The sequence below is a fragment of the Fibroporia radiculosa genome (assembly GCF_000313525.1).
Source record: "Fibroporia radiculosa TFFH 294 genomic supercontigs, scaffold49, whole genome shotgun sequence".
NCBI lineage: Eukaryota > Fungi > Basidiomycota > Agaricomycetes > Polyporales > Fibroporiaceae > Fibroporia > Fibroporia radiculosa.
The window spans coordinates 1-13,053 of record NW_012133167.1 but is presented as its reverse complement, the minus strand read 5'-3'; the positions used below and the strand labels follow the sequence as shown (position 1 = coordinate 13,053).

General features: G+C 49.7%; 3 protein-coding genes across 3 annotated transcripts; 2 read left to right on the top strand and 1 right to left on the bottom strand.

The window, feature by feature from the left end:
• Positions 1-315: 315 nt before the first annotated feature.
• On the top strand, positions 316-2,729 carry FIBRA_00162 (uncharacterized protein; the record flags this gene model as incomplete). The annotated part of the gene is made up of 10 exons (XM_012322061.1): positions 316-549; positions 712-900; positions 951-1,064; positions 1,117-1,358; positions 1,409-1,606; positions 1,665-2,068; positions 2,124-2,190; positions 2,248-2,428; positions 2,502-2,633; positions 2,700-2,729. The coding sequence occupies 10 exons, from the start codon at positions 316-318 to the stop codon at positions 2,727-2,729; spliced, it is 1,791 nt and encodes a 596-aa protein (XP_012177451.1).
• Positions 2,730-3,576: 847 nt separating this feature from the next.
• Positions 3,577-10,968, top strand: FIBRA_00161 (uncharacterized protein; the record flags this gene model as incomplete). Its single annotated transcript, XM_012322060.1, has 21 exons — positions 3,577-3,761; positions 3,819-4,063; positions 4,116-4,156; positions 4,213-4,344; positions 4,394-5,025; positions 5,074-6,190; positions 6,244-6,315; positions 6,369-6,717; positions 7,440-7,684; positions 7,735-8,017; positions 8,068-8,148; positions 8,202-8,629; positions 8,679-9,075; positions 9,138-9,469; positions 9,523-9,593; positions 9,642-9,783; positions 9,834-10,029; positions 10,082-10,334; positions 10,387-10,731; positions 10,788-10,844; positions 10,902-10,968. The coding sequence occupies 21 exons, from the start codon at positions 3,577-3,579 to the stop codon at positions 10,966-10,968; spliced, it is 5,670 nt and encodes a 1,889-aa protein (XP_012177450.1).
• An 808-nt stretch (positions 10,969-11,776) lies between these two features.
• Positions 11,777-12,285, bottom strand: FIBRA_00160 (uncharacterized protein; the record flags this gene model as incomplete). Its single annotated transcript, XM_012322059.1, has 2 exons — positions 11,777-11,927; positions 11,999-12,285. The coding sequence occupies 2 exons, from the start codon at positions 12,283-12,285 to the stop codon at positions 11,777-11,779; spliced, it is 438 nt and encodes a 145-aa protein (XP_012177449.1).
• Positions 12,286-13,053: the final 768 nt, after the last annotated feature.

The window sequence follows — 13,053 nt, the reverse complement described above, 5'->3', positions numbered from 1 at the left end:
GTGAAAACGCCTCCTATGTATTTTTCGCAATTTTGGATATCGGACTGTGAGTGTGACGGTGAACGCCGACGACGTCGTCACGGCGGCGGCGGCGGCGATAACAGTGTGACAAACATGTGACGTTTGCATGAGTCACACGAAAAAGTATTACGGATCCGGACCCGCGAAAACGGACCGTTCAGTGGTTCATTGCTGCCTTCGCTCTTACCGCCACCATCGCCAACACTTTCGTGTGGCCACTGTTACGCTTCCTTCAACCACGACATTCCCATCTCAGCCTCTCCTACATTCCACAAGCGCTCGTTCACCACGTCGATGTTCTCAAGTCCAACCCCTGCTTCGGGCAGTCGCAGCTTAGCGGCCAACGCTCTTCGCGGTGCGGGCCTCATCGACCGCGACGAACGCATGCGGGATGCCTCAGACAAGCCAGGCGGTCGCAAGGGTCACAACAAAACACACAAAGCTCGCTCCTCCCACCGTTCCCGCCCGATCGACGCACTGACTGGTAAAGACCAGCCCGGTACTTCTGTTAATTCCCGAACAGCCATGGTAAATAAAGAGATTGTCTTTGCTCATTCACCCTAGTGACAGCTAGCCCTTGACCTGTGATGTCCTCTTGCGTCTCATCCCGTACCTGCTATCGTGAAAACACCTCACTTACGTCACGCTCTGGTTCACCCTTCGCGCCATCACATTCTGTGTCCGCTGAAGCTCGCCTCACGGCTGGCTGCAGGTGATTCATTAGCGATACGCGGTGCTGCGAAGGGACCACTGGGCCGTTTACGCAGGAACGCTGTCTCCAGTGCCGATGCCGCCCCTGTTGAACGAAAGCTCTTGGATCTTATGAAAGAATTCGTGAATAGGAGATGGAATTCTGAAGCAAGATTTCTGGATCTTGAGGTGTGCAGAATTACTATCAGAGGTCGACTGCGCAACTAACAGATATTTAGCGAATAACCAAAGATGAGTTTGTGCAGAAGACCAGAATTATCAAGGGGCCACTCAATAACGCAATCAAGGAATTTTCCGTTATTTTTAAGATGGCGTCGCTTCTATCTCCACCAGTCCGTGTCTTCGTATCTGTCACGCAGATATTATTGGATTGATGCTTCTCAGGTTGAAACAGTATCTTTGGCTGGCAATGATCTCGCCAACAGCGCTATTCTCTCGAGGCTATCCCATTTCCTCCCCAAACTAGCCAACTTATCGCTTCAAGGTAACAAGTTCATCTCGTGGAAGGACTTGGATTCCATTTCCGGGAAGAGGGGCAGGTTACAGCAATTGCGCGAGCTTATATTACTTGACAATCCAGTTCGTGACATCGAGTATAAGAATGGCCGCATTGATCGCTATAAGAGGTTGGCTCTCGAATTCTTACATTTTACGTATAATTGATCACATCGTGAAGTGAGATAGCGAGACGGTTCCCGTCACTCGAAATTCTGGACTTGGAGGCAATTCCTAAAATTGCCTTCGACGCACCACATGCTGCATCCACGTCGACTTCGACCTCTGTGCAGTCGGCGGCCACCACATTTCCCGCCAATATGGGACCATCGTTTATTACTGGAGTGGATAGTGGTGTTGTCAGCAATTTCTTCATGAGGTACGTCTTATCATGTCCTGCAGCATGGAGTGTAGTTTTTGAGTATAATTTCTTGCAGATATTTCCCTCTGTTTGATAATCAGCGTGCGGCGTTAATGGACGTATACCACCCTGATGCGACCTTTTCATTTTCAGCAAATACTGCTATCCCTGCTCGAGCACGCATAGAAGGCTACCATTATTCGAAAGACATGCCGAATCAAAAGAAGCTGGAATGGACGCCATGGCTCTCTGGTGGACATGGAGGCTCCCGCAATTTGAATAGGATGGGTGGAGGCATCGAGAAGATGACGAAGACGCTACATGTAGGGCACGAAGCGGCAGTGAGGGCTATGGCTGACTTGCCCAGCACCAAACATGATGTAGCCGGGGCTCCAGATAAATTTTGCATCGATGCGTGGCCCATCCAACAAGGGGATTCGGCCCAGCTGTTTATCACGGTGCACGGACAGTTTATTGAGGGTAACATTATGATTTTGATGCGATTTGTGTAGTATATTGATGGCCACCTTTACAGAGCCTTCGCAAGGTGTTCGCTCCTTTGATCGTTCATTCATCTTGGCCCCTGCAGCCGACGACTCACGGTAAGCCTGACTCGGTTTGATCCTGAAGCATTTGATTCTTAAAGATCTGGATTCTAGCGCAAAGCAAAATGGCTGGAACGTCACCATTCTTTCCGATCAGTTGGTCGTCCGAGCGTATTCCAGCCATGAGGCCTGGCAACCCGGTCCGATGCGCGTGCAAGCGGGCGAACCATTGCCCTCTGTATCGGCGGGCCCACCGATAACTCCGCAGAATCAGGTAGAAGCGTTGGCGGCAATCGTGAGTCTCATGTCATCGCTCGTTTCAGTAGCACACTAAATAGTAACCGATGTCATATGTGCCGACACTGAAGCCGGAGCCACAGCGATCGCTGGTCGTGCAGATCTGCCAGCGGACGGGTCTTAATGTCAAGTTCGCATTGGATTGTTTGCAGGGTAACGCATGGGATGTCGAACGCGCAGTTGCAAATTTCGAGCAAGTGAAGGTGGGTGGCCACCTCTTGGGATTCCATCAAGTCTCCTGACTAGCGTCTCATTTAATATCCTAACAGAGCACTCTCTCCCAAGATGCGTTCATATAGGTCTGTTGTCGAAGCCCCGCGCGAGCCACCGTGCTTTCTACGTAGCTAGGGACTTTCTAAGAGAATATTCGTCCGCATTCATGATCAGTAAACACCAGTTCAGTGTCACCAGCATATTCTAATTGTTATGTTCCAATTTTTTCATCTATTCTCGCATACAATCACATCACTGTAACGCCCATCGCACAGAAATTCCTCGTCATATTATCTCGTACGCAATCGTCTTGCCCGAGGCCTAGTTCCCTCATATCTATATCGACTTAGTGGTAGAATTACCTCGGAAATGAGGCCTGCATCATGTGTAGCAGAAGCAAGCCTGGGGATCTATTTTGAAGGTGGTCATCGAATTGATGATTGAAGTATCGTATAACTCGCTTTGCGCATAATGGTCCGAACGCCTGCAGTGGCGGCCAAACAAGCGACCCTGAGGCTCGTTTCCCAGTTGCGCGTACAAACAAGTAACGCCGCCGGTCTCTTACCACAATGTCTTCCATTTCCGCCGCCATCGCGCTCTGAATTTTTGTTCCCTGCTGGACTGCCTCCGGACAATGGTTCTCATGCTGTGTCGGCGAACTTATGTTCTGCTCACGAAGTGTTGAATGACTTCGCGTTAACGCCGCCTCGAGGCAGACCTCGTTAGGCATGTACATCCAGATTCAATGACGGACAGCATTATCTTTTGATTCGTCCCGTGCCTCGTGTGCTTCGCAATGTTTCCTTTCCGAAGCCCCCGTCGAGGCACCAATTGCTTATATGAGCAGCCGGACGACCGCCTCTTCCCCACTTGAATCCTTCGGAGCGGGTCTTCAACTCTGGACGTGCTTGCTGGCTAGAAGACCGTCACAGCATGGGTCCTGCAGGTCTCAATCTCGACTCTGTGCGATGTGTCGCACTCAGTTCGCTGTCTTTACTGGATGCTGCTGCACGAGCGAATGTTCACGCAGTCAGGCAGGCTCTGGCCGCTGGGGCCGATGTCAATGAGTCCAATACCTCTGGTGAGACGGCGGTCACACGTACCATCGCAGGAGGCAGGTGAGATGCTTCTAGCTACTGGCCAATTCGGTCGCTCGCTCACCCTTTGACCGCTAGCTGGGAAGATGTGGACGCGTCTGACGCGTCGTTCCGATTGCCAGATCGTCTGGCGATGCTGAGAATGCTCTTGGATAACAATGAAATCTCGTTGTATACGTTGAATGCACCCGCGCGAGGTGTGTCTCCGCTGTGTCTCGCTGCGTGGCTAGATCTGTCGCCAGTGGTGCAATTGCTTCTTGAAGCTGGACAGGATATGGTGGCCGTCAACGGGATGGACATCTATGGGGCGACGCCACTTATGTGTTGGTGATTTTCGTTCGTACTTGTGGTTGTCGTACTAAGTCTGCGTCTTAGATGCTGCGAGAGATGGCAGGCTGGAAATTGTTCGTTTACTGGTCAGTTTCTGTTTGATTGATTCACATGTTTGTTATTCACTTGGCGCTTTGCTCAGCTCGCCAAAGATGCCAGACCCGATTTTAGAGATGTCAACCATCGCTCCTCAATCCAGCATGCTCTCAGACACCCCCGGATCCTTTGGCTTTGTGAACACGCTCTTCGTCGCATCAGGATGCGGGATTTTTTGGTAAATATTCGACGTCCTTTTGTTTATTTTACCCGCTGATCAATTGTAGGGTGAGAATAGCAGAGATCTGGTACCTTTGCCACGTCCATTCTTAGAGTGGCTGAATCATCTATGCACGTCGTCTAACTTGAACGAACCAAAGCATTTATCTTCGTCTCTATCCGCTCTTCGTCACCTCTCCAACTCCACGAACTCTCTCATTCAAGCAATCCAGTCCGCCGATCTCCTCCGTCTGCGTTCTCTTCTATTTCGCCCAGACCACTGCTATCCTCTTGGGACTACTTCCGAGAAGCTAACATTATTGGTCAACCTTCCCGATTCCACAGGGTGGAGTCCCATTCACTATTGTGCTTCCGCTGATCACCATTCGTTGCAAGTCCTAGATAGTCTCTACCAAGCGGGGGCTGACGTTTGCCTTTATACCACTTCTGGCCACGAGACGCCACTTCACTGTCTGGCGTACAAGGCGAGACCTTCGCGAACTAAGGAGCATGCATCAGCTATCCGTGCATTCATTCTTCATCTGGTTCGTGATCTTCGTGCACCTCTTTCTGCCAGGGATCATGGTATGAATACGTGTCTGCATATTGCCGCTGAATACGGAAGAAACTTCGATGTTGTTGCCGCACTTCTTGCTTGTGATCCTAGTGGGGCTATTCGTGACATGCGAAACGCGAATGGGTACGTCGAATACTGTATATATCCCAAGCCATGCTAATTGTTCCATAGCCTTACAGCATTGGATGTCGCAAAGCCTGAGTTCCGTGTAGCCTTTGGTGTCGATATCGGACCTCCGCGTTCAATATCTTCCGCTTCGGTGCGTACCATAAGACCATCCACGAGTACATCGATCCAATCCATGCCTCCATTGGTGTTGCGTCCATCGATCTCCAATATTCGACAAATCACCGCGGAGAAATCGGATCTAGACCTCGGAAATGCGGACGTGCATGTTCCGACGTTGTCCCATGATATTATGGATAATTTACGTCGGATTACGAGATTGCTCGCTGCAGAAACTTCCGTCGATGCTGGTGCCTGCCGAGAGTTGCTGCAAGACACATCGTACATACATGATCGACTCTTTAGTCATCTGCGGTGTCATGTTCGTCATGCCGCTGATGACCTGCGTGAGGCACGCGCACTATTTCAGCAAGTCTACGCATTCCAGCGCAGGGTAAGGCGAACTGTTGATCGCGTAGCGGATGGGTCGCTGTCTGGGGATCAAGATTTCTTTCATTCGAGGAGACGGACGAATGACTCAGGCGGTTCTGAGGCAACAGCCATGTCCGAGGCGGACTATATTTTGGTCAACCGGAAATGCCGTTCAATGTCTGACCTTAGAGCTTCGAACCAGGATCTTCCTATAACGGGCTCGGATGATACGTCCGCAAGTCAGCTTCCGGTAGCCTCTACAGTGGTAGCTATAGATGGAGGTGTCACTTTCCCCGTCCCCACCGGGGCGTCTGGGTTGTCTGGAGGAAGTACGATTGACAACGAACCTGGAGACGCTCCATTCTTGGCCGAAACCCTCAGGAAGCAAAGCAACACTGAAGCCTCGTCGGGTAGTAAGGAACACACATGGAGCAGCCCATCGAAGCTCAAGGCATGGATCATGAAGAAATTTAAGCAAGACGTTCGTAAACTGGAAGCCGAAGATGATATTGCTGGCAAGCGTGTTGATGCCCCCTACAAGAAAGTTGATATGCTTCAGCCATATCAAGAAAAGCTACAATTCCATCGGGACTCTGTCGACGACTCAACTCAGGTGACGCTGAATAGTTGTCGCAGGGGTTTAGCCGCAGTTCGTCGAGACTTGCCACGCATTGAAGAATGTCTCGATTCGGTAAGCATCTAAACCTGATCATAATCGTGTACGCAAGCTCATCATTATCATAGGCGGAACAGTTTATTGCTTTGGCTAACCGATCAATTGCACAAGCTGAATTTCGACTAAAGAAGGCCATAACGGTATGTTCTATCTCTCTCTCTCCGCTGAGAGCATCCACTGATCGACCCCACAGTGCCGCCAATCTTTATTGGAACACGTCCTTTCGGCCTCGTCGGGAGGACATTTGCGTCATTCATTGTCCCAGCCTTGCATTGATCGGCGTAGTAGCGCAATTGACGGAGAAGACTGGATCGATGTCCGTCCAGCCAGCATGTCTGTGAAGGCCGAGGTACGACGGAGAACCAAATCGGCTAGTTCATCCATGATATCTTTCTCGTCTACCCTCACTGAAGGCGATGACGACGACACTCGAGTCTTACACCGACTGTTGACGCGCAAAGTGGACGCCAGGCTTGATGGTGCTGATGAAGAGGTAGATAAAGCGGTCGCTTGGCTTCGTATCGTTAAACAGACACTACGAGGTGTCGGAGCGCGAGCCCAATCCTTACGACCATCATGACATTGAACTCTGGTTTCTTGATTTCTGCTGGATCTGTTATATATCAACCGGGACTCAGTTCGGATATAATATACCTGTAATGTAGCATCGTGTATATTCTGTAAATTAGTAGTATATCTGTAGTTGATGTATTTTGCAAGCGCGCGCAGGCGACGTCATGGAACTAGTTGCACGCGTTTGAGGCACCTGCTATGGCATGCCTTGGAATTCGACTGCGACCTCGCTTGGGACGCTGGTGCTTGAACTCAACATACGCTCGTGCTGCTGGCTAGCATGCCGCCCTTTTATCCGCCAAATGCGTTCCTTACCGGCTTCAAGGAGAGAGCGGAGTCGCTGGCTGTCGAAGGCACATCACCGATTTATGCTGTGGATGTTCGCATGCTTACCTTGTAATGATCATATGTTAAAGGCGATAAATTATACGTCGGCACTGCCAGTGGCAGCTTGTATATATACTCTACTGAAGGAACTTCCGGTACGTGGCTCACGCACGCTGCACTCAGTGCACTAATGTCGTGCTTTAAGATGATTCCGAAGAGACAAGACTTATAGACGTCAAGAAGAATATCAGTCGGAGAGCCATAGAACAACTTGGTTTTATCAAGGAAATTGATTCATTGGTGGCTTTGTCAGGCAAGTGTCGATATAGCCTCGGGGAGCCATACTAAACTTGCTCTTTCGCAGACTCCCTAGTCTCGCTATTACCAATACCGACGCTATCCCCGCCAATACCATTGTCGAAGACCAAAGGCGCTCTTTCTTTCGGTATATTCACGGGTGTCGTTGCCCGCTCGAGCGCTGTATCGCCCACCAAAGGAGAGTTTGACCAGGCAAAGGAAGTGCCCACTGTTGTCACTTACTTAGCTGTTGGGTGCAAAAGAAAGATAGTCATATACTCTTGGAGAGACGGAGAGCCTCAGGATGCGCAAGTAAGTGTCATCACATCTATATCTGGATCGCGAGAGTAACCATTGTGTAGGAAACGCCGCTACCTCATTCACCTCGAGCAATAGCATTTCTTGGAACAGATGTTCTCTGCTTTGGGTATTCGGTATCTGACTACGCGCTGTTCTCGCTCAGAACCTCAACCATGACGGAACTTACAATGCCTGTAGCATCTGCCCCTTCAGTGTCGGGTATCAGTAATATGGGTATGGGTGCCCTCAGTGGCCTGGGTGGATATATGACGCTTGGTCTTGGAACCAAGACAAGACCCTGCGTGATTCGAGTTCAAGAGGGAGAGGTTCTCGTTGCCAAAGACAGTGAGAATCTCATGTTATTCGCGCGAAGCTAGCTAGTCTCACGTACCCAGACAATGGTGTTATCGTTGGTACTGAGGCAAAATCCAACAGAAAAGAGCAAATCGACTGGCCCGCACCTCCAGACGAACTAGGTAAGGCATTGGATAGTTGTGATGGGTGTCTTAATTTATCTGACCTATCGCAGCTTTTATTAGACCTTATGTCTTTTCCGTTTTGCCCTCTGGCACCGTACCGGCATCACCGTCAGAAAGCCTATCAAGCTCAACGGCTTCGCAGGCAAACTTCATCCCGACCCCGGTTGTCGAAATAAGATCGTCCATTTCACTTTCGGTCGTCCAAACTTTACCTTTCCCTCCTATCTCCGATGTCGCTACTCCCGTAATCACTCAATATGCTGTGCGATTACTGACCACATCCTCACTGAACAAGTCACCGTTGTTTCTTGTGACGACACCCATGGACCGTGCGACGGCCGCTTCAGCTGGGAGCACCATATGGCAGTTCACCATGAAGGCATGGAGTCTACAGGTCGACGAACTTGTTGCCGTGGGGTCTTATGTAGAAGCATTGGCGTTGCTGGAAACAATCGATGTGGCACTGTTGCCTGACAAGGTAATATTTTTATTGTGTATGGAGTGAAGCTATTCACGTAAAATTATAGGAGCAACGACAGCGTCTTGTTCGCACCTTACACGCTGTTTCCCAATTCCAACTGGGTGAATTTGAAGAGGCGATCAGCGCCTTTATTGCTTTAGAAACCAACCCGGCTAAGATTATTGCTCTCTACCCTGATCGTGTGGCTGGTAGGCTGTCTGTTTCGAGAGACCAGTGGATCACTTTGTTTGGAGGCCCAAGCCAGCAACTCGAAACTGACTCTAATCAAGGTAGCAATGATGGGAAAATCAGCTTCTCAAAGGATGTCTTTCCTCGCCCGCCGTCTCCCAAGGGTTCTATTCGTGGCTCCATCAAGACTGGATTAGAAAACGTCATTAAGCCTACCGCCAAGAAGGACGATGAGACAGCATCTGTGGCTGGAAAACGTAAAGAGCGACCCAAGGGTAAATGTGTCTTCGTTGTTGTACGACTATCATGCGTGACATATCGTGTTGGGACATTGCAGATGATTTTCACCGTTCGATTGAGGCATTGATGCGATATTTGTCGGACCGCCGTCCCAAAGTGGCTGGAGCATTGGAAGCCTTGAACATCACCTCATCCCAAGCACACGAGATGCCTAGCTTATCGTCAGTCTCATTAGACGAATTATTTGGAATGGCCAGCGTACCTCTCTCAGCCTTAACTCCAGAAGAATTAGTGCGATTTGCACAAATAGTGGATACAGCGCTGTTCAAGTCATATCTACTTGTTCGCCCAGGATTGCTGGGTCCACTCTGTCGACTAGGAAATTGGTGCGAAGTTTCAGAAGTTGAGGAGGTTCTGCGTGCCCGTGAGGTATATTATTGTACGTTCGTATACCATTGGGTTATTCACATATTTCATCGCAGAAATACTCCGAACTCATATATCTGTATAATGGGAAGAAAATGCACACGCAGGCCTTGAACTTGCTACGCGAGTGAGTTCACTTGACGATGCTCCTGGACATATCTGCACGGCTCATTAGGTTGAGCGAGAAGGAAACTGATCGGCGGGACCAAGTCATGCCTTCAGTAAACTACCTTCAGCGATTAGGCCCAGAGTTTTTGACTCAGATTTTTGACAACGCACGATGGATATTTGATTCAGACGCTGACGTAGCCTTGGAAGTAAGTATCGATGTTACAACCGAGTTATCGACCATCTAAACTTCCGACAGATTTTCACTGCGGAAGAAGTGGATCTGCCTCGCCAGCCTGTGGCTGAATACTTGGAGAGAATCAAGCCAAGTATTTGTGCGCGCTATATCGAATACCTTATCGAGGAACGTGGTGAACAATCCCAACTTTTCCATGACTGGCTGGCGGACCTATATCTGCGCATGACCATGTCTGCGAAGAAACAAGGGAATGAAGGTGACCAGAATCATTACTTCTTACACCCTTAATTGCTGACAGTTAGATGCAGATGCACGGTCAGACACTTACTCAAAGCTACTCAATTTTATCGGCACAACACGAACATATAACGTCGGTCGATTATATGCATCTTTGCCTTCGGAAGGTGGGCGATTTAACCATTCTTCACTTTCGATTATTGGATACAAAGTCCCCATAGACCTATTCGAAGCGAAAGCAATGTTATTGGGTCGACTGGGACGGCATGACAGCGCCCTCGAAGTATACGTATATCGTCTGCGCGATTTTTTGAAAGCTGAAGAGTGAGTTGTCTATTTTACGCTATTATGTTAATTCAAGTCATATCCTCGTCAGGTATTGCAAGCGAGTATATCAGCCAAACACGGGAACTAGCACCGTGTTCCTGATGCTCTTACGCATATATCTTCGACCTACAACATCGCCCGCCGTGGACCTTCTACAGCCCGCGCTAGATCTTATCAGCAGACATAGTCCTCGTCTTGAACCTACAGAAACGCTGAAACTGTTGCCACCTTTGGTGGCTGCGAAAGATGTACAAGCATTCCTTCGTGAAGCTCTCCGTGCGCCGGTGTTTGATACACGGATGGTCCGCGATATCAGCAAAGCACGCCAGAATGAAGTAGCTTTGCGATTAATGTACTTGCAAGCGAATAGAGTTAAGATCACGGATAGTCGCATGTAAGTCTTGTTTAGGGATTCGTCCAAATATTTACTCATTCGCTCGCTGTCTTCAGATGCCCGCAGTGTCATAAGCGCATCGGCCACAGCGTTATTGCCGTCCATTCCCCTAGGTATGCTGCGTTACCTCGAGGACGCTCCATCAATCGTGTTTACGAGATTTATCTTAGGGGTGAGGTCACACATTACCAGTGTCGGGAGGCATTCTCTAAGAAATTAAGGAAATCAAACTCCTAATATACATATACCACTGGTATCAAGGCAATGTTCAGGTAGCTATATGGGGAGCTTCTTGGTTTATGAAGCCACTATGATAGCTGTGGTCGAGATGATAGGTGATAGGGAGTATGGGCGGGGTTCATAATTTCTGGGCTTTGACTTACTGAAGTGAACACTCGATTTGGTTAGGCTGGATGCAACGTGCGATCACTAGTATTCTAGCATCCTATGATCATAGTCATGACACATGACACTCAGTGAGGGGTTGTAGTCCATCAAGCTGCGCTTATCTGTAGTTGGATAATGATTACTTGCTGGGTGAAATTGAACACCAATATTTCTGCCATGATTGAGGCGTTGCTATAAATCCGATGGTGACCACTAGTGGCTGAGGAGTACGCGGGACCGTGACAACTTTATTCCGGATTTTGACCGTCCGGGCTGGTTGAGCTCACTATTTACTTTGAAACCGCTAGCAGTCTCCGCGATGGATTCGGAAGACGAAAGAGAACAAGACAAAATCACCAAACAAAAATCGGATATCTACCATTGGCCATCCTGTGAACAGTGCTGGCCAGCTTGCTTCTGACATCAGGAAAAACCTCCTGGAGTTACTAGTAGTTATTGTTGTAAAATTACCCAGTATTATTCGGAACAGCAACAATATTTGGAATACCACACCATTCCCTGTAAATGATCATATTTCATTGTTAATAATCAAACCAACAGACATATTCTTGAGATTTGAATATCATTCTATATTATTGCTTCTAAATTAGAGACAACTTGTGTACCTGTGTCCGACATGTATATCCGTACCTAACCATCACAAAGCTACCAGTAATGAGCACACGAAGATGCCATCGAGGGCTGCTGTATCGAGGGTGCCAGGAGGCGCGCCAGCCTGCGCGCGGAGCTGGATGAGGCACTGCTGGAGTCGCTCGTTCTCCATTTTGAGCTCAAGGACCATGTTGAGCCTGCGTGCGAGAGGAGCGCACATCAGCCGGTGCGGCCAACAATGTATGTGTGCATGCAACGGGAGACTCACATGGCAGTGTTGCGGCTCGGGTATGGCTTTGCGACCGCGAAGAAGCACTGAAAGGCGGCCGTGTCGGGGAGGACGTGCGGGTGGGACGAGTAGTCGCTCACCATGGACAAGTCATGTTTGCGTTGCAGCCGCACATGCGCGAACACCGTGCGCCGTGTGCGCACGCTCTCCTCGAACGCGCTGCGGAAGCTTCCACGGTCGTCCGCTGGCGCACACACGCCATTGCGCGCCATCCCATTAGACCTCGTGCATGTACGAAGAGTGGCTCGACGAGACGCACCGTTCATGTCTGCAAGTCGCACACTATCACGGTCTGTGATCCCTGTCCCTGTGCTTGTCGCGCGGCGGCTGCGGTAGTGGACGCAGGTGGTCCTTGTGCTTGGATTCGAGCCGGCAGTGCTCGCTGCCCTGCCGGTGCTGAAGGGGTGCAGAGCAGTGTGGGGTATAGGAGTCAGCAAAACGTCGAAGTCTGAGACGCCTGAGATTCTCGTCATCTTTCGCGGACACGCGAGCTGTCGGCACCCCCTTTCTACATGGAGGACAGAGCCCAGCCCAACTTAGGCACTGAATCCTATGCCACTTCAACGCTGCCATCCTCAGATGTCTAGTTCCACGGTGGCGGAGGCTTTGGCGATGGAGGATTCGGTGGGGGCGGCTACATGCAGTTTGGCGGCAAACACACCGGGACATTTCCCTTCTGAAGGTCTGGTGTGCTGCGTGCCTGCAGATGTATGCATATTTATTACACAGAACATCTTCCTGTATTTATATGATTAACATTTAAATACATGATGATTACTGCTACCATTGAGTCAAGTCTGATGTCTGGGATGCATCTGATGGGTATCTGGCAGCCCTGGCGCCAGGGTGTTTCAGACGTATTTCAGACGTTTTCAGACCTCGACGTTCTGCCGATGACGAATGCCTGCTCAGCCGACTCTTACTCGCAGGTGAGAAAACTGTAGTCTGGTCACTTTGATGAATATGCGGTGCGTTCTTAAGCTGACTTGAAACCGTTGCATGATTTGCAGTCTTCGCCAACTCGCGGCCCCATC